Here is a 21,733-nt window from a genome sequence, read left to right on the forward strand (position 1 = left end):
AATTTTAATATGAATTAAACTTAATTGCTTGAATGATTTTAGAGGTGAATGATTAAAGCTCTCATGTACTTTTGTAAATAGAAGATTGGTAATATCTCACTTTATACCAGTAGGATTTAAATCACTAACTGTTTAAACTCTGTTATTTTAACTGTGTAATTTTTAAAACTTAAAAACATGCTTATACTAGTGTTCTTCTATGACTTTTTTGTACATTCAGAGCTCCTGAAATTATTCTTGGCTTACCATTCAGTGAAGCTATTGATATGTGGTCCCTTGGCTGTGTGATGGCTGAACTTTTCCTGGGGTGGCCCTTGTATCCTGGGTCTTCTGAGTATGATCAGGTAATTTCTTGTTAAATATGTATGTTCAGCATAGTCAAGAATCAACTATTTCTACTAAACATGTTTCTTGTACTAACAAAACTGTTTTGGTGTTGGGTACTGCATTTTGTGCTCAAAATGTATTATCAAAATAATTCACAACTGTATGATTCTTATTACATTTAATTGGTATTATTTATAATATCTGTAAAGTAAAAATATATGTGTTATTTTGTTGCTCTTTTATGAGAGAAAGTAATTGAACTAGATAAGTCAGCCATATTTAGGAAGTAAAATTAAAAGTTGATCCAAATATGTAATTCAGACAAATAGAACATACTGTGAAATATATATATACATATTAGCCAAACATGACATTTTCTTGAATAACATTTCCTGTAAATCTGTTAACTAAACCTGATTATACATAATGTTTCTTCCAGTTGTATTAGTTAGATTATAAAGTACAACAGAACACAATATTGAGAAAAATTTCTACCTGTTGTATAAGTTATACCAGTACAATTGTTAAACGTGACTCACAACAAATGTGGTAATAATTTGTATAAAATCTTTTTGTTCTGTATACTGGTTTCCAATAAGAATATTGTCGGATTTCAACTGCAACTTTGCATCCTACACACTGCTGTTGATGAGGTCTTTAGCTCAATATCAGAGCATGTTCATTTAGTTAGGTTGATAAAACGTGAGCTATGATTAATAGTTTGTGATATTACAACACAGTGAGACGTATGTTCATTTTTGTTAAAGCTGTCTTTACTGGCCTTATTCATTGCAGGTCTTATATACCATAACAATTATTATTGCTTAAAAGTAAATTATATAAATAGCATTTTGACTGAGATTTTGTGCCAGTTCACCAGGCAAATTTTTAATATTGACAGAAGGTCTCATTAACAGAGCAGTACACAAAGTAAACAGCTGAAATCCTAAAATGATATTAAATATTCTTCTTGCTAGAAACCTCTACAGAGCTGAAAAGAGAGATTTGTTAAAGGTTATTATCAGTGATATTGTTATGTAATATCACATGAATTACAAACTTACTGGACATGCTTTGCCAGTAGTGGCATTATATACAGGAATGTAGGAAAAAAAGGTATGTAGGAAAATGCTACTTTTAGAAGTAGAAATAAATGAGTGATAAAGTCATATGGAAGGGGTTTAGAGCATGATATATTGGAAAAACTGTGAATTTTACTGAGAAACATGCATTTTGATATTGTTTAAGACTGGTGTGAGTATGTTGTGTGTGTGTATATATACATATATATAGGTACATTGCTCTCTGGTCTACATGCATAATATACCATAAGCATTCATGAACACAGTGCATATTATTTACATCATAAAACATATTTCCAGTAACATTTATGCCCTATGTACCAGTCAGCCTAGAATAATAATTTTTAAACATCTGTTTTTTGAGATAAAATATATAAACCAAAGTTAAAGACTGCTAACAGAAGTCTTAATTTTATACTTTTGTACCGTGACAAAATATATTGTTGAAGTAAAGCACTGCAAGTAGAAGATATGCTTAATAGCATTTGTGTGTTTGCTTATTTGTTTGCTCTAGATAAGATATATCAGCCAGACCCAAGGACTGCCAGCAGAACATATGTTAAATAGTGCCACAAAAACAACTCGTTTCTTCTATAGAGAAACAGATAGCAACTATCCATTTTGGAGGCTGAAGGTAATGTGGTATAGACATTAATGTGGAGTAGGGAGTAATCTTTTATTCTAATAAAAGATAAAATCATTTCATCAGAAATTATATAACTTTTGTTATAATGATCATATACCTTAAATGATTGAAAGTAATGAGTTACAACTCAGGCACTCATCATTATGTGCATGAGGTGTAATCCACGGTAGCTAATCAATTCTAGCCTAGTGAAAGTATATTGCCATTTCTACTTTTGCATGCATAAAGATAAAAATTTAACTCACAAACATCATCACACCTGAATCAAACATTCCAGTACAATAACCTGTTTCCTTTCAAAAAATGTTTTCTTGACTAGTATTGCCTTCTGTGAGTGCAAGTTTTTAATGCACACTACTAGTCTTTTACCTCCAATTTCTGCATATCCACATGCAAATGATTATGCAGCAGCTCTCCACCAGTAGGGGCACAATACTACTACTATCATAATCAGTGCCCTCTTTACATCTGCAATAGTTAATCAGTCACTTCTCAACTAGCAGTAGTACTGTATATATATATGTGCAATTTTTTTGTGTGCAAATGTGTTGTTTTTCTATTATATTATTGAATTAGTTTTTCTTTACTATTTATGTTACATTTTTCATATTTCAGTATCGTGAAAAGTTACTTTTTCCAACTTTCTTATTTTTTTAGGGGTTTTTTGCTAGTGTATTGTAAATCCTACACTGTAGCAAGTGACACCTTACCAGGTATACTTTTTTGTCCTGAAATTCAGCACTGCCCATCCTGTAATCATGCTTAATGTTAATTATGTTGTAGTGTTTCCTATCATGGACATTACGTACAGTTCCAGATGCTTTCAGGTATTGGTTGTGTGTCTCTTTTTTATTGTTATATACTACTAAACCATTATATTGCAGGTTTAGGTTATGCACACTGTTGAGATGGAGTGTTCCATAGGACTGCTAGTAGCTCTGGCTAATGGTTTTTGCTTCATAAGTATATTCCTCCCAAATTATATGCTCACAGATTGTATGTTAGTTCTGCTATAGGAAAAATCATCTCAGCACCACAGAGCATCAGAGATGGGCAGCAATCTCAGTCGTCTTTACTTTAGTCCATGCTAGAATGCAGTGACATTCTGCAGATGTCACTAGTGTATTGCATTTCCTACCATGAACTTGATGTACATGAGTTCAGATGCCACAGAGTATTCTTGTCTATATATCTGACCAATTATTTTTTCTTACCATGGCATTTCTCTTTCTGGATGTATATTCCCAATGTATATGATTTTGGTTGGAGATGGCCTGGTCACTACTAGTATCACATATATTTGGTGTAATGCTCTTCCTACTACAGACCTGATGTGCAATTTCACAAGGGTTTGACTAAAGCACTCTACCATTTCATGAATATATATATATATTATTGTAGTTTGCTCCTCAGGCTGAGACATTCTTCCTCCATTCCATTCTCCAGATGTACCTTTTGGTGAGTCTGGTGTTGGTTGGAGATGTTTTAGCTAAGTAAGTTTACACACATGTACTGACTTGTATTTCTCATTTTTCCATGGATTAGATAACAAATTCCCACTCATTGCAGATTTTGGACTGGAGATGCACCCTAGGTTTGTGGCACTTTTTTCTACCATGTGCTGGAAGTTGGTTCTCAGAAGATTTGGTATTGGTTATTGCTCTATGTAACAACTGTGTATGGTCAGATATTTTTCTCTTATCCTGGACTAGAAGTATTGTACAAGTTGCTATCAGTTTTTGGACTGGAGTTGTCATTCTGCTGCAGCTTTCTACTTTCCTGTTGTCTGCTGGGTGTCAGTTCCTGGCAGATCTACTGTTAGTTGTGTTGGATGTGCATGAAGTTGGAGACAGATTACCATTTCAAGGTGAAGAGGTAAATGATCCTCTACCTACCACAGATCTCATTAACCATTCCAGGTACTGCCTGGTCTTGGATGAGGTCAAACTACCACTACAGTCTGTTGCACCTTAGCCACCTGACACTCAAGGAGCCCCATTCATCAATCATACATATTCTATAATTCTTTCATGTTTTTCCATTTTTTGTATATGTGACACTGTCATAAAGAGCAAAGTGTATACCTGGATCAGATATGTTGCTATCTCCGACTGAGATGTGATGTTTTTGCTTTTGGTCTTACACCTCCTGGTCTCTCTTTAAGCTCTTTCTAATAGAGGATTTTTTTTTATCATCCCTCTACCAATTCAATGTAGGTTTCTAAAAGGTAAGATATCATGCTGGAAGTTAGCATCTTGACAATTTGATTTTTCTGCCTCTTTGTATTCAAACAATGAAATGTCAAACCAGGCAGAAATTGTCTGGTGTAGACATGTAACTAGTTAATAATTAACAATGTATAATTAGTAACTAACCTAAAGAATGACTCATTTAATGGTGTTACTGGTATAAGAAATAAAACTGTCAACTTGCAGCTTCACTTCCAAAGATGAGTCAACCATATTTAAACAAATTTCACATTTGCCTTGGCTTGTTATGCCAATCCACTAAATTCAGTCATAACTAATGTCTGATATTAATTAAGGTAAGGTGGCTGTATAATAAATTAATTTTTTGTAGTTGTTTACATACAGAGTTTGTGTTTGTAAAACATTTGAATGTTTGATATTATTTACAAAACAAAGATATGATTGGAAACAGCTTTTAAAGTAGTATCATTATAGCAGTTTTATTTATTTTTAATTTATTTTGTAGTTTCAATAACCAGATCAGTTCACATTTGAAAAGAAAATTTAGTGATGGTGGGGTTAGGGAGATATATATATTTGCCAGACTTCAAATTCTAGGTGAATTTTCTTGGATTTTTCTTGGACATATTCATACATCTAAACAATTAAAAGTTATGGATGCATCATATAATGGAAAAGCTAAGTGTGTTGCAAATTACAATATTTTTTCTGGTGATTAAAGTTAAAGTGTATTACATTATTGTTAAGGCTAAGAACATTGTATGTAATGATTAATTCAGGATGATTAAATATGTGTATGTTGCACATTGTAGTAAATTTATGGGCTTTACTTGTGATAATTAAAGCTAAGGATGTTGCACTTAATTAAAACTGTTGCCATTTTACATTACTGTTAAAGTTACAGAAACTGTATGTAGTGATTGATTCATGATGATTAAATATGGGGATGTTACACATTGTACTAAATTTAAGGATTTTACTTGTGATAATTCAAGTTAAGGATATTGCATTTGGTGGTTGAAACTGTAGATGTGTTAATGATTGTTAAAGATAAGGATATTACATGCAGCTCACATTGATTCTAGTAAAAAATTTTGCAAATGATGATATAAATTTTTGGAACTTAACTCTCTAATTTTAATATGATGTGAACCAGCTTTGCAATTATTATTGTTTAGACTGTGAAGTATAGGTTGTAACACATTTATAATTTAGCACATAGCAAAATAAATGTGTTGTAAAACGCGTGTTAAATGAAGAATGTTTTACTAGTGAAACAAGTTGTTCAAATATTTTATTGCATTAGTTATTAAAATAATAAAATATAAATCTTATAGATTCCTGAAGAGCATGAAGCAGAGACAAATATTAAGTCCAAAGAAGCTAGAAAGTACATATTCAACTGTCTTGATGACATGGCACAAGTAAGTAGCATGGGCATCTAATGGTACAGTGATAAAGAGTATCATGTGAACAACAATAAATATAAATGTTTGAAAATGGTATGTAAAAGAATTATTAACTTTTAACCAATACAGTGGAAATCCCTTATAGAATATGCTAAGAGCCAATTATGATTAAGGTTTCATTAGCTAGGTAAGTTTCTTTATCAGCACAAAATCTAATTTATAAATAAATACAAGTTAAATATAAGGATTTTTTTACTATGTAGTGAGATACAGCCAAGAGGATGTTTTTTTGTTTATGTTTGATTTCACTAAACTAAGCATTTTTTTCTGAAGGTAAATGTGCCTACTGACTTAGAAGGTGGAGAATTGCTAGCTGAGAAGGCAGATCGGCAGGAATTTATTGATCTTCTAAAAAGGATGTTAACCTTTGACCAAGAACAAAGGTTTACTCCTGGTGAAGCTCTGAATCATAATTTTGTATCTCTCAACCACCTTATTGATTATGCACATTGTAATAAGTAAGCATCAGTTCAAAAGAATGTTTCAATTTTCCTTAGATACACAAGACAATTAGTTTAAGTTTGTAGTTAAATAATTCCTTTTAAGATCTTGTTGTTTAATAAAAACCACAGTAATGATTTTAGTAGTTGCAGCATTCATTTAGATAGAATAACACAAACTCTTGTAATGTTTCTGTTGGAGCTTTTAGACTTGTTTTTAATCATTCATAAGGAAGCAGTTTAACATATTCTAGTGTTATTGTTAAGTGGGTTTCATTAACATTGATTATAGCATGAAAGCTTCAATTCAAATGATGGAGATGTGTTGCAGAAAAAGACACGTACATGATCAAAATAGGAATCAGGTTTCAGTCATGAACAACATTAGCTCTTCAAATAATGTGGCTCTCACTTTCAACAACCTGCAGAAACAGGTAAGTTATAGGCTTTAAAATTTTGGATCTTCCAGCAAGCTATTTACAAACAGTCAACTGACCTAGACAACCTTGTAAGTTTCTTCCTCTATGATGGTAATTTCAAAATTTATGTCTTTATCAAGAAGTAACCCATAATTTATAAAATCATACCACATTGTTGAGTACAAAATATCTGTTAAATTATGAAACTGTATTTTTTTAATATCTGTGTTTGATTTCTAAAGAAAAAATTTAGTGCATGTTAATTAACACCACACATTTAAAGAAAGTAATAAATAAAACTATAAGATACAGTTCAGGAAGTTGATGAAGAGCTTTGCTGAAGGTAACAGATCTCAATTGTTCATGATTTTGATATAGTATTTTTCAGTTGGAAATTGAATGGGACAATTATCTATGATGTGTAAAGTTATATTTTTATCACTGATATGATGTATCCTGTTAAAACTAATACAACTTACACAAGAAAAAAGAAATACTGAAGACATGGCAAAATGTATTACATTTCTTAAAAATCAGAAACTTTTTTCTTCTGAATTAAAGAAGCTGTTTATAAGGAATTTTTAGTGTCCAGTTAATATACTTCTAAATATCCTTTTTCATGTAGTATTAATTATTAAAAATGAGTAAACGTCACATTCGAATATTTAAGATTTTAATAGGAGATAGCTTTCAGCTCTCTTCCTGAATCATATTCAGGCTGTTAAAAGTCTTTACAGCACCTGTTTTTTTAATGTTGTGTATAAACAACACCTTCTTTAAATGGGATAACATTTTAAAATCCTTTTTTATTTTAATTTCTAACTCAATGATCTTTTTATTTTTTGTAGTACTTAATCAACATGTTCCTTTTAGTACCAGCTTCAGGCTGCTAGTTTTTATCAACCTGTTCACCAGATGGCTCAGCCTCAGAGATTTAATGTTTCTCAGCAGCAATCACAAGCTCGAATTAATGGACCAAGACATCAGTATGCCACTCAAGAAGCAGATCCTTTTCAGCAGTCTCTGTGTGTTTCATCTTTATTGTGCCCTACATATCAAGGTATTGTTGGCATGTAAATTTGTAGGATAATTAGGAACTTATACAGCTTTGTACATACAAGGGTTTAAAATTTAACTCTATCCCTGTCATGTGCATCACACATAATTCACGTAACGTAATTCTAACATGCCTGTGTATCATATATGATACACAACTACATTTACTTGATATGCAGCTGATGCTGGTGAACATGGTAATAGGAGCAGGTTGTTTTGATTCAACGTTTGAGATAAGAAAAAAGCTTTGTAAGGACGTTACATGATGCTCAAAGTGCATGTGAATGATGATAGGTTAAATTACTTTCACTAAAAAGACCCAGGATAAACACAACAACATTTTATTATTAATTTCTTTTATATTTTCATTACCCATTATATTAATTCTCCAATAAATTAACAATTTTATAAAAAAGAAAGTTTTATGGAATATCAACAAAAAATATGACTAAAACAGGGAAAGTATTAAACTTTGAAGTTAAGAATAAAAATATTGAATTATATCAGCTTTTTAAAACTATTTATAAATGTAGAATATATATGATGTATAATTAGTTTTATTATTAGAATGTGAAGTGAACCATCATCGTATGTTTAAGAAAATGTATCATTTTGTGCTGTTATGTTCTTTAATCTAATGTAGTAAATGTTGCTCTCAGAAGTCTAGTTTTCAAATTTAACTATCAATAAGTTAAATAATTTTCCATTTTGTAACTTTTCTTAATAGTCAGATTTTAAGTAAAAGAAAAAGTTAATGTATGTTATTTTTCAGGGTTAAACTCGCCAACCAAGCACATGGTACCACTGGTTGCTCAGGCAGCCCAGGCTTTACTGATTCAACCATCTCTTCTCACACAGGTTGTTAAGTATAGTTTTGTTTTAAAAATAGGTATGCCAGTAATCTTAGAAACGTAATTTATTATTCATAAGAAAAAATGTGATCAATAATATGCAGAAATTTTAATTGTTTAATAATTCTAAAGAATCTTTATTCAGCAAACAAGTTGTAAAAATAAAATAAAATTCTAAAGCTTCATGAATGGCTTTTTTTATACTAAATGACTGGATGATGTTTTGGACAACTATAATAGTTATTTAAATATAAAACAACATAGAAGAACACATGCATTCTTATCTTTTAATATACATATTTATCGACCACTTTTTAATGCTACTCTGGTACCTTAATCATGATATTTTTATATTGTTTTGCAATTTTTAAAATATATCTTATTCTGAAAGGAACCTCAGTTACTACAAATTAGTAATGATGACTGTTATTTTGTACTGTATTCTTAGGTAGGCACCCAGCAGTATGTGCCTTTGTCTGTGGTTGAGCAGAATGGAAGGCAGATGCTTCTAACTGTAAGTTTTACCTGTGTTTTACAGATCATTTTTGAAAATAAATAAGTTAGAAAGAAAGACATGTAAGATTGTAAGTATAGTTTGAACTAGGTTTTTAGATACATGTTTCTGAACTTCTAGGTATGTTAGTTTGTCTGTTGAAAAGTACATGGAAAAGTTATTTCTAGTACAATGTTTTACTTCAGCTATTATACTACAGTGTATAGATCTTTTGATATATTCTGGCTTCTAGTTACTTCTAGCTGTAGACTTTTTTTTTTCTTTCATAGACAGAAAAAGTAAAAATATCACATAGCTTTTAGTTATGAATTTGTGGTCTTATTTTCTTTTAATGCTCACGAAATGAAATAAACCAGAACTTATTTTGCCAGAAATTTGAGTGTTTCTTCAAAGAAGTAAGGGTGTTGTTTATCGAATAAGCTCTAATTAACCAGTCATGTATATATATATATATATATATATATGTAAAAATACAAGTGTTGGTAACTGATGCATTATTTTCTGTAGAATGCTGTGGAATCAAGTTGGCCAGCCAGTCATCAGATGTTTGTTCCATCTTGGCAGCAGATTCCAACACAGCAGGTCATTCAGCAGCAAGTATTGTCTGACTCAGAAGCCTGGAGTCATTCTCTTGTTTTGGAGAGAGCATCATTGTTACCAGAACAAGCTACAGTTATACCTGTGGTAGGGGAACTTTAGATTTTATTTATCATGTCACTGAATGTGTTTGCATTTTATCATTATATTTATTTTTTAATAATAGGTAGGCAAACAATAATAGTAGCATCTCTTTTCTGTGTTGCTATATACTGAAAAAATTGTGTACATGTGTTGGAGATTTCAGGTTTCTGGGTGTGTATTAAATTGTTTTCAAACAGTTCTTCTAAAATAAACATGTAGAAGTGACTAAGTAGAGAGGAAGAGGGTGTCCCATTGCTAATCCATTATTTTGTGTGTAAAATAAATGTTATTTAAGCAGTATTCTGTGAATTAATAAAGTCTTTTGCTATGGAATTGTCTTCTAATTGTTTTTCTAGATATTAAGATATAAAGATTTTATGTCAAGTGATACTGATATATTTTTTTGGTTTAGTTTGAAGTTTTTGATTCTTCTGAAAATGTCTAGAGAGTTTTTGAAAGAAAAAAGTGTTGGTTTCAAATAGAGAGTGTAATCTCTTAATGAAGAGTTTTTCAACATTTTTGTAATGGTAACCTTATGCTAGATACCATAGATCTGTCAGAAATGTTGTCTTTGTGAACTTGATAGGGCAAGCTTTAACTAGATTTTTAATGATTAAAAGAACTTTGTTGGTAGGATCAACTATGAGTATAGTATGTCATTCAATAAGACATTATTGAATCCAGAGTGCTTTAGCTACTCTATAGTGCAATCACCTTTGTTAGTGTTTATTATTTAAATCTTGTGAGAGTTTAACTGTTTAAGGGCAATGGCTTCATTTTTGTTAAGGTTATATTTTAATATTTTGTCCTTATATGATGCAACTCTAGAATATGTGTATAAAGATATAGACTAGGAAAAAAAAGCTGAAAAAAAAGACTGATAGTCTAAAAAACAAAACTCAATAAGTTATCAAGAATTCTAGCTGTTGCATAAATGAGAGTTGTAGCTCTAGAACTGGATATATGCTCATTTAGCTTGTGGAGGTGTGGAAAGAGGATTTAGAGATAAATGTTTAGAGGAAAATAAGAGAAGCTGATTTTAACAACCTGCAAGAAAAAATGTTACAGCTAGAAATTCATTTAAAGAGTGTGATGGGTAGTAATATTAATAAAGAACTATGGGGACCAGTTGACATATTGCTATAAATAATAAACGGTAAAGAATTGGAAAAAAAAAAAAAAAAAACTATAAATGAAAAGATAAAAATAGGAAATTATGCATATTAAAAATGTTTCAAAAAGCTTCTACAAAGATCTAAAAGGTATTTACATTGTATGTTAATGTTATAACTAGTTTGTGATACAGTATAGAAAATAAAATATAAATATTTATTTTCAAAAACTTCATTTAGGAGGTTATGCAAATGAAATGTGAAAACTTGGAGATAAATATTTTTTTTATACTCAAAATGAAAATCACCTTGCATGTGAACTATTCAGAACTTGAATGTAAATAGTTACATTAAACAATGAATTTTTTAGATTAGAAATAATGGAAAAAAATCAGAATTTAATGTTATTTTCCTGAAACTGTGTACTTTTAGGAACATTCACATCAAATTTCAACTTCTAGTTTCATTTTTGTAGAAAACCTGCATGAGAGTTTAATAATCTACTTATAAAACTAGTAGGTATTAATTATAGGGTTGTCCCCCACTGGTACATTGGTAAGTTTACAGATTTACAATGCTAAAATCAGGGGTTTGGTTTCTCTCTGTAGTCTCAACAGATAGCTCAGTGTGACTTTGCTATAAGAAAACACACACACATTATAGGGTTACTTAGAAAGTTTTGTAACATTTGTTTTTTTTGGCATTTTGTTTCAGGAATTGTGGAAGGAACTAAATTTTAGTCTAGAATTTGTAATTCAAGCAATCTCTTTTAATTTTAAATATATTTTGAAAGTTAAATAGCACTTTATTTAATAATCTAAATTTTATAATCTAAAATCATATTAAACTAAATGGAATAAATTAATATACATTTTGTGAGAGGGTGGAAAGAAGAGGGGAAAGCTAAAAGATAATGATGAAACATATTTTGTGGTGTACTGTTTATTCTAACTTTTGTATTTTTTTATTAATCTCTCATATTTCTGTGGACGTACAACTCTAGAAATCAGGTTTTGATACCTGTGATGTGCAGAGCAAATGTAGCTCATTGTGTAGCTTTGTGCTTAACTTCAAACAAATATATTAATCTCTGATTTCTAGTTTCATGATGGGTGTGGTTTCAATTTGGTACTATTGAGAGTTTTGTGTTAACATGTTTTTTTATTGCATTATATTTAATATATGGATGTAGATTCTTATCTTTGTTGTATTTTGTGGGTCAATGAACAATTTATTTCACAAAGGTGAAAAGTAGGTGATGTAAACTGTAATTGAGTGGCTGCAAGTTCATATAATAGTAGAATAACAAGTTCTAACAAAGTTACTTTAAATCTTCTATTTTACTCATTATTCTAAAACATAATTGCTATTGTGTGAAACCTGTTATTTTTCTGGTCTTTTAGCAGGCTACAACACTTACAGCTCCAAGTCTTCAGCCTCCATGGGGAATAGTTGCAACTAATCCAAACTCTGCCAATTGCTATGTTCAACAGCAGGCTATTGTGCCTCATCATGGTGGGAATCGGACAATACAGATGGTTTCATCTAAAAGAGTCGCCAAAACTCGGCAAGTAAACTTATTTTTAACAAAAGAAATACAGATATTTTATTATCAAGGAAAATGTTTAAGATGTTAACTTGTAGCTTTTTTTTAGTAGCTGGTTTGTTAGAAATTAATAAAGAAATAAAACTAAGCTATAAATATGCTAAAAAACTTTCATTAACTGCTTGGAATTTGAGAACAACCATTACACATAACTAAACAGTGGGGCTTGTCAACATCTAACCAAAAAACAATTACCAAAATAAAACCATGAAGAAAAGTAAACCCTTTTTATTGGCTATAAATATGCCTATTAAGTAAGGGAATGTGGTTTTGATATGTTAATTAGATGATAAGAAAAATGGGTGGAACTTCACTGGTGAGTTGAACTTATTTATTCATATCTTAGCAAATTGAGAAGATAGGAATTCTAATTTTATATTCGTACTTATAATTACGTGTAATTTGTTTTTGTATTGCTTGGAATATCTAAAATTTAAATAAAGAAAGAGAGTATAGCTAAAGATCAGAATTTAAAGGAGAGATTTGCCATACAACACAAAAAGTGGCAATTGAGATTTTTTGTATTTTCTGATCTTTAGCTATACTCTCTTTCTTTATTAATATATATATATTAATAAACTTGGCATTAAAATATGATTTATAATTCAAATATTTATATTATTAAAGTTTTAACTTTTAATTTTAATATATATTAATAAAGTTGCTTTATTAAATTTTGAATGTATCTATGTAATATGTCACAACATGCACATTCTCACTATAACATACATGTACATATAGAGTTAAGACATATTACTTTTTTAGAAATAGAAATATTTTCCTCTGAAGTAATAAAAATGTTAATAACATTGATGAACAATAAATGTTTCTAAATGTTGATTTTGAAGATTGTTAAATACCTTTATTAACTAAATTAAGTTAAAAGAGTGATGTATAACAGTATATTTCAACCCAAGGAACTCAATTAAAGATTGGATCATCAGAATATGTTAAAGTGTTATGAACAGATTTTGAGAATAGGTAATAGATTATTTATTTACTTAATGTTTTGTAAGTCATGTATGTACATTTTTCACTAAAGCTATTTACTGGGTCATGATGGCCATCAAAATTTACTAAAGTGTCCTGAGTCAGTAGTGATTCAGAATCACCGATTTATGACATTTTTGTGGCTTATTGGTATTTCACCACAGCAGAACTTGTAATGTATCTTATTTTTCATTATTGAAATATGTCATATTCAAACACTAACGTTTTTCAGTAAATACTATATCATTATATGTGCTAAGTGGTATTCTAAAGTTGACTGAGTACATAGGTAATAACCTTCATGTTTGGGTACCATTTTCTCAAGTGATCCCATCAGTCATGTGCAAAATGGAGGTCTGAATTATCTTTCACCATATTATTTATTTAGCTGGAGTATCTGTTTGTTGGGCACAATTCATGATTAATGAAAGGTTACCTTAGGGCATGAAAGTTGTTTTCCTTATATACAATTGTAAGAAATGCCCATAAAAGCTGCAAAACACAAAATGTAATACTAGCAACTTTGCAAGTATCTTTGTATATATGTATATATATAGAATAATTCTTCTTGTCAGATTTGGTGAAAATTCATTTACAAGTAGTGAAGTAGTGGTAAAAAGTGCAAAAGTGCTCATGAAAATCTCAAAATGTAAAATACAAGCTGAACATTTGTATGTACTTATCTATGGATCCAATGAACCTTTATACCAAATCTGTTGAGGATTTATCCACAAGAGGTGAAGTAGTTGTAAAAATATGTAAAAACATCCATAAAAAACTCCAAAACACAAAACTAAAAATTTGTATGCATTTCTCCATGGACCCATTGACACTCCATACCAAATCTGATGAAGATCCATACACATCTTGCAAAGTATTTACATGTACATACAACAGGTAGTACTATTATATTTATAATAACAGTACATGTATGCATTGATTACATGTTTGGTTTCCATTAAAAACTAATATTTTAGAAGGTAATTTGTGTACAGAACCATGCTAATTATGAAATAATTAATCATGAAAGCCTATATAGACTGAAATATATATAGTTTGTTATTATCATGCTAGATTGTAAACAAAGTTCAGTTAATATTTATATGATACATTAATGAGAGTTAAGAATAGTGGCATATATTATTTTAATTTTAATTAATCAAAATGTATGATAATTCACACATAATATGAAAATATTCTATTATTGTATGAGTTTTTTTCTAAATTACTTTGAAAAATATCTATTTGACCATAGGACTGTAAAAGAGAAGGAAGTGAGTAGCACCCAGTTGTCACCTCTGAAGAAACGAGTTAAGGAAGGAACATCACCAAAGTGGGATACTATTGTCTGTGAAACAGGCACCTACCATTCAAATACAATGGCTTGTAGTGGTGGCACTGATGAACATTGCACAAGTCCACATCTTGGAGGATTTCACTGGTCTCATGAAGTGAAGTCAGGAAGAAATATGTGAGTTTGTGATTTCTATATGATTTTGAACATGTGTATTTATGTGATGCTTATATATATTTAGAAATTTAATGTACTGAATTTATGTAACTTTCAATGTCTTTTTTTTGGAATTCATGTGGAACCTCGTAGCTGTAATATTTGTGTAACTTTAGGGCATTTGCCTTATTCTAAATTTATACAGATTGAAGATTTGTATAGGTTGTTTTAGGTTTATATAATTAGCAAAATTTGTTTAGGTGTGAGTCAGGGATTTCCATCATATATTAAATTTATATAGACTTAGAGTTGTGGTATTTTGTTAAATGTTGATGTTCATTTCTTGGAAATTCCCACCAAATGGCATGTACAGTATTTCACACTTTATATATGTAAAAACGGCTCATTTGGGTTCAGAAATTTTTTTACGCAGAGGAGCAAACAATGTTTCAACCTTCTTTGGTTGTCATCATCAGGTTCACAAAGAAAGAAAGAGGTAACTGCCCGGAAGCTGACCACATGTTTGAAAGGGGTTGTGTAACTGAGTGTTGGAATGTAGAGGGCATGCTTAGATGTTTGAGATGTTAGAGATTTTAATGAGTTACAAGGCATGTTGAATGCAGCACTGTTAAAAATTAGATGTTTGTGATGTCAAAATACGAAGTCAATAATTTTGTATAAATAAGGAACCCAAATTACTAATATTAACAATCTAGAATCTAAAATAAGAACCTCATATCTTTTTATTTTGCTGAAATGTGGTTAATGAATCAAACACGGTGGCCCCGTTCAACTTTTTTTATTGTTTAAAACAGTCCCTTATATACTCTTATTTCAGTGTATGATGTGAATAACCAATCAACAACTTAGAATGTTCTCACAGTGGTTTTTTCAGCCATTGCAATCTTTGATAGAGCTACCACATTTTTGCGATCAAATAATCTTCATGCTCCACTGGTAAATGATAATCAAGTCACTTAATGAGTAGACTACTAGCTAAAAATCTAGTACATTCATTAAAACAATAAATCTTAATTCCATAAGCAGGGTGAAGACAAACAAGAATTTTTGACCCCGATTTGGTTACCTTTTTAAACCAAGGTATCATGTGTATGTACCAAGGAGTTTGACTTGAACACCTAGATACAAATACTAAGCTGTGAAGTAATTGTTGTCATGTGACATCTTTGTTCCATATTGTATACACAATATTTACATGTCTATAAATTACGTTATTGATAAGAAAAAGCTATTCTTCAACATTCCACCCAAAAGTCACAGTTGTATGTTGCATCTCTCAGGGAGTCATTTCTAGGAGATCATTTAAAATAAAATAATTCTGTGAACAGAATAAAATGTTTATTTACAAAAACGTTGTTATTGTGAGGGGTTTTATCTACCAGCAATTTTATTAAAGATTTGCCATTGAATATATTGATTATATTTTTTGACCAGTCTGAGTGTAAAATGATTTTCATGTTACTATTCAAAATACTTTTCTTCATCTCAAGAATCTCAAAAGTAAATGATGTTTTGTCATAAAAAAAAGAAAAAAAGATTAATTTGGAAAACAATTTGTAGCAACCTTATTTAGCTTTAATATTTATAAGTCTTATTTTTCTCTGGTTAATTAATAGTTGCATCATTTTGTGACAAATTAAGTGTTTGGCATTTCTTGCAGGTTTGAAGCCTTACTTTATGTACCAGGAAGTATTTTATATATGAAATGTCATGTATGGTACAATTAACTATTAAGGTTTGAAACTAAATAGAAGTATTATTACATTAAAAGCATACCATTTACCTCTTTTTCATTAGTGAATATCCTTACAAAAAGTTAATAATGTATCAGTACCATTGTTGTAAGTATTATGCTGGCATCTTTTTTTTTTCCAATTATTTTGTCACCACATTTGTTTTGGAATCACTGTCTTGCTGGAAGATGAATCCCTGCCCAACAGGATAAAAATAAGAAAATTATTTTTCCTGTCAGCAGTTAGATTGCTATTAATTTTATATAGATCTTCAACACTACTGTATTATTACTCCAGCAAGCTTTACTGCCAATATTGTACATTGACTGTGATACTTTTTTCCTCTTTACTATCTTACAACCTGCTATTACCAAACAGGTTGAATTTGGATTTATCCATAAAGAGCACTTTTTTCAACTTTTGAACATCTCATTGTGTGAAGTCTGATGCCCATTTTACCCTTTTAGTGTTTTTACTTTCCATAAGCAGAGGTTTGAGCAGATACATATCACAAAGGCGAGTTTCCATTAATATGTTTGTTATTGTCTTGATGGTAATATTCGCATCTGTACTTAACTAGTTCTTGGCAAGATCTATATTGAATTGTCTTGTGTCATGTCATGAGCAAAACTTTATTTCTAGAACATCACTTTTTGAAGAGTTTGGGATTTTTACCTCTATCGCTTCTACCTTTAACTAGTTTAGATTTTCCATGTAGCTTCTACCGAAACATGAAATTTACCATCAGTCTCACATACAGTATCATTCTTTTGCCCAAACTGTGATTTTTACATGTTTTCCAGGTAGTTTTTATGTCTTCCATTTTTGATCATTTGTTACATTTGTATCATATTCAGTTTTGTTTGTTTTGCAATTTTTTGTGTTTTAGTTTATCTACCCCTTTGCCTCATACTTTGTTCTGTTGTTTTGGTCTCTTCCTTCAGTTCCTCTATCCATCTTCATTTCCCTTCCATAATTATCCATCTTATTGGTTTACATTTCAAAGTTGTTTGTGTTTTCTTCTTTTTCTGATCATCTGATGATGAGCTTCTGTTTAAGGCAACTGTTTATAAAGGCTTAGTGTTAGCAAGATATGTGTGGACTGGTTGTACTTCATGCATATCAGTCCTAGAAAATGTATTTTAGTTGGTACATATTGATTTTTATTGCTTAAATTGTCTCAATGTTGATTTTAAATTTTACTAGATGCATATATATCAGCAATACATTTGTTTTTGCTTGTATGCCTTTGTTACTATGAGACACTATGTTGTTGTTGTCTATAGGTTCTAGATTTTCTAGATTCTAAGGCCCATTTTACTACTCAATCAAGTATCATTAGGAAGGTGATAGGTGACATAAGACACCTTTTATGATGCCAGTAGTAACTTGAATTTGCTTAATCGATTGTCCATTATGTAAGGCTTGACATGTTATATCTTCATAAGAGTTCTGAATGATGTTCACGAATTTCTGAGGATCCAGTAGTGGCACAGGCAATGATTGAAATTTAATGATAAACAGTATTACTGTTTGATCTTTACATCATTTCTTCTGTCTGAACTCTGCCTCTTCATGTCATAACATTGAATCTACTACTTTCTTTAGTCTATCAAAGATAATATGGCTAAATTCTTTATTTTGGATGAACAACAAGTGAATGTCCCTTCATTTTTGTATTGAATAAGATTTTATTTTGCAGCTTCAACATATCACCATTGTTCCATTTCTTTGACATTTTGTGTTATTCCAGTATCTTTTGCAAGAGATCTGTGCAAGTGTCTACTAAAACTGATGTCCTTGTAGTTTGTTTTTAGAATTACTTAACTGTTCTCTCAACTTCTGCTCCTCCATGTATTTTTCCTGGTGTCTTTATTATTATGTTTCCTTCATTTTATAAGATTATTAAATTGTTGTTTTTATTTTTTCCATCTCTCTAGTGATGCTGTACAAAGCCTTCACACAATTTTGTGTTACACAGTTCTGTGCATCTAATTCACAGTATTACTATGGGGTTTGTCTGTACCTTTAAAGGAATTATGCTAATGTTGCTTTATAGATTAGTTCTATGACAGCCAGTTAGTGTGAGCTGTTAATATGTAACTTATTGTAATGAAGTAGAGGGGGAGAAATCCCATATTATTTGAATTTTATGCATATTTTATTCACAGTTTCCATAAGATGTGTAAATAATTTTGAAAAAGTTTTAGAGTAAGTAAGGTTCTAATTAAATGCTGAAGGTTGAAGCTGCTAAGTTTAAAAGAAACATATTTATGATGAAGCTAGATACACAAGGTATTGTTAGCATGCAAGCTGAGTGAAACTGGTTGAGTATTGAGCAACACTGATTTATAGTTAGCTGAACATCTGAAAATTAGAAAATTATTTTTCTCTAATTTAATTTATTTGAAAACTTTTTTTGGTGTAGTGTGAAACATGAGATGTGCAGACAGATACACTTAGTTTTGTAAAAATATGAAACTTTTACCACCAGTATAGAAAGGAATAATTAGGTTCAGTATCATGATGATGGGTAGAGGGTTGGCTGTTGTGTGTAGAAATAGAAATGTGAAAATTAAGTTCTTTGGACTTTTTCCAGATTTTTTTAATTTAGCTGAATTTATGAAATGCCCTTTTTCAACTGTGAAGTTAAGGTATTGGTCTAATTTCAGGTTTTCTATTTATGTATAAATAACATATACAAAAAGCTGATGTTGCTCAGTATTTTCTTAATTTCAAATTCTAGGTCAAAAAAAGTGACTTACTTTCCTGACAGAGAAAAGTATCATCAGACCATTGTGATTAGAGATACGCCTAGCCCTGCAGTGAGTGTAGTCATTTTAAGTTCTGATTCAGAAGAAGAAAGAGAAAGCTCTACACGGTGAGCACTGTGGCTTCACATCATCTTAATTTATTTTTATGCACAAGGGCTGTGTAATTGGTTAGAATATCCCTAGTGTTTAGAACAACAATGGAATATAATTGTTTTATTTCTAAACTTTCAGATATGAATTTTGTAGTTTTAAAACAATCAGGATAAACTTACTGTAAGATTAATTATGATTGTTTTATTCATAAACTCATGAAATTATAGCTGATTTCTTCAGACTTTGGGAAATAACTTTCATTAATAGTCATTATAAGATTTGTATGTGCCGCAGAAAGCTTTTAAATTAAATTTCTGTGCATAGAATACTCTTAAAAATTATATTCTGTTTAAGAGTACAAATTGCATTGAGAAATATAAAATATTTTAACTTTTGTTAAACAGCAAGCTGTATATCACATTCTGCTTCATACTTTTTGTAGTTTTATCAGACATATGATTTATTACTTTAATGTTTGTTTACAAGATATAAATTTTTACAGGAACAAATAGGTTTTAGTTATAGCTTTACTAAAGTATACATGTGTTTTTCACATGGTAATAAGCTATATATAAAACTCATTCAGTTCTAGCAACAAGTGCACAGGATGTGACTCAATTATTTAAGACAGATGCTCCATAGATGTCAGTATAGGAGGTGAAGAAGTATTTTGCCATTTATACCTCAGATGCTACAAAATAATTGCATATTGTTAAGTGTTGCACCACTCAACGACTTTTATAGAAGGCTTTGTTTATTGGTTCTAGTATGTCTATTGATAATTTACAATAGTTAGCATTTTGTAATACTTACCGTTAGTAACTGCAAAGCAGATTTAGTAAATATGCCCTGAAAAATAAATGATAGCGCCACAGAATGTCTTTCAAAAAGTTTTGGAATTTTGTTCGTGGTCAAATGTGTGAAACTTACATTATGATGTGCATGATTTGCCAAAGTATTTTTTATTTGACTATTTTAAGTATATGGACATGAAAATATATTTATTTCATTCAAACACTGCAACATTACTTTTATTCACAACTCTTAAGATAAATGTAGTTTATTCAAAGTATTGAAATATAAGGCTTTTATTAATTAATTCACTAAGATATACATAATTTGTTGTAAATTAAGATGTGACTTTGAAGCTTCTTACAATATCCATAGTTTATTCAAAATATTACTTGAATGAAAATTTATATTCAGAAACTCATTAGACTATGCTTGTTTCAGTATTGGGGTACAACTGCTTTATATATACAATTATTAGGATACGTTATATATCATTATTATTTATTCATTTATTATTTATGATAAAGTTTTATCATAACTCAGAAGATTTTGAACCATAGGAGATGGGTTTCTTAGAAGAATTCTCAAGATACTGGTTTTTACTGAGATTGCAAGAATTTCTTTTTATGAAAAGTAGTTTTATGTGTTTAAGTGTAATAATCAGAAAGACAAGCTGCTTTCTGTAGTGTTTCAACTTTCTTTTCATTGAAATAAGTTTTTAGGTCATCTTTTGTACAGCATTTAAATTCCTCAATTAGACATAATTAACTTAAGTTGTCAAAACTGTTGCCAATATGTATAGAATTACACCACCGATCAAAATAAACCACTTTTTTTTCTGTGCAAATACTGTATAAATTTGGCTATCTTGCTTGTGACAACCACAAAACATTTGGTGATAAACCTCTAATATTAACTCATATGCTTTAATGATAGCTGCTGCTTTAACCTTATCATAATTGGTGTAATCTTCTAGAGAGAGAGTTGCATAAGCCCCTTGGGTTTTACCAGTCAAAACACTCTGTAATAATAATGACCACTTTTTGGTGTGCCATTCCATGGTTTGGGCAACATTCTCAAAATGTTGGAAATACTTATCAACTTACTTTCATTAAGTGGTAGTACCTTAGTATGTCAATTGTCAAGGCATTTACTTTCTCTCTCCACTTCAATATGGGCTTTTTCAAGTTCAGTTTGTTTGAGTCTTAACTGGATTTCTAACTATCTCTACTACTCAACTCTGATTGGCTAGTGGAGACACTAGAGTATTCCCCTAACGCTTCCTCAGACAACAAATCATCATCGACTAACATCTCAACAATACTCTTTTCTTAATGACTTTTTCTCATTGATTTTTAACCTCTAATTCTACAGTTTTGGCAATTTCAAGCAATTCAGTTTTATTATATTCTTCTAGTTGTTGGAGGGAGGGTGATTCAAGAAAACCTTGATAATCAGCCATAAACA

General features: G+C 30.3%; 1 protein-coding gene across 10 annotated transcripts in view; it reads left to right on the forward strand.

The window, feature by feature from the left end:
• Positions 1–21,733, forward strand: part of LOC143253130 (homeodomain-interacting protein kinase 2-like) — a 61,693-nt gene that overhangs the window by 23,393 nt on the left and 16,567 nt on the right. For 7 of the 10 annotated variants that reach the window (XM_076506453.1, XM_076506454.1, XM_076506457.1 and 4 more), the window contains 12 exons: positions 221–344; positions 1,924–2,043; positions 5,603–5,689; positions 6,008–6,192; positions 6,467–6,608; positions 7,467–7,653; positions 8,422–8,507; positions 8,949–9,014; positions 9,522–9,698; positions 12,211–12,374; positions 14,659–14,874; positions 19,354–19,488. In XM_076506453.1, the coding sequence (XP_076362568.1) occupies positions 221–344; positions 1,924–2,043; positions 5,603–5,689; positions 6,008–6,192; positions 6,467–6,608; positions 7,467–7,653; positions 8,422–8,507; positions 8,949–9,014; positions 9,522–9,698; positions 12,211–12,374; positions 14,659–14,874; positions 19,354–19,488 (1,689 nt within the window). The remainder of the gene's footprint in view (positions 1–220; positions 345–1,923; positions 2,044–5,602; positions 5,690–6,007; positions 6,193–6,466; positions 6,609–7,466; positions 7,654–8,421; positions 8,508–8,948; positions 9,015–9,521; positions 9,699–12,210; positions 12,375–14,658; positions 14,875–19,353; positions 19,489–21,733) is intronic. The other 3 variants (XM_076506451.1, XM_076506452.1, XM_076506456.1) reach the window with 3 other exon arrangements.

The sequence above is a fragment of the Tachypleus tridentatus genome, chromosome 6 (genome assembly GCF_004210375.1).
Source record: "Tachypleus tridentatus isolate NWPU-2018 chromosome 6, ASM421037v1, whole genome shotgun sequence".
NCBI classification, from domain to species: Eukaryota; Metazoa; Arthropoda; class Merostomata; order Xiphosura; family Limulidae; genus Tachypleus; species Tachypleus tridentatus.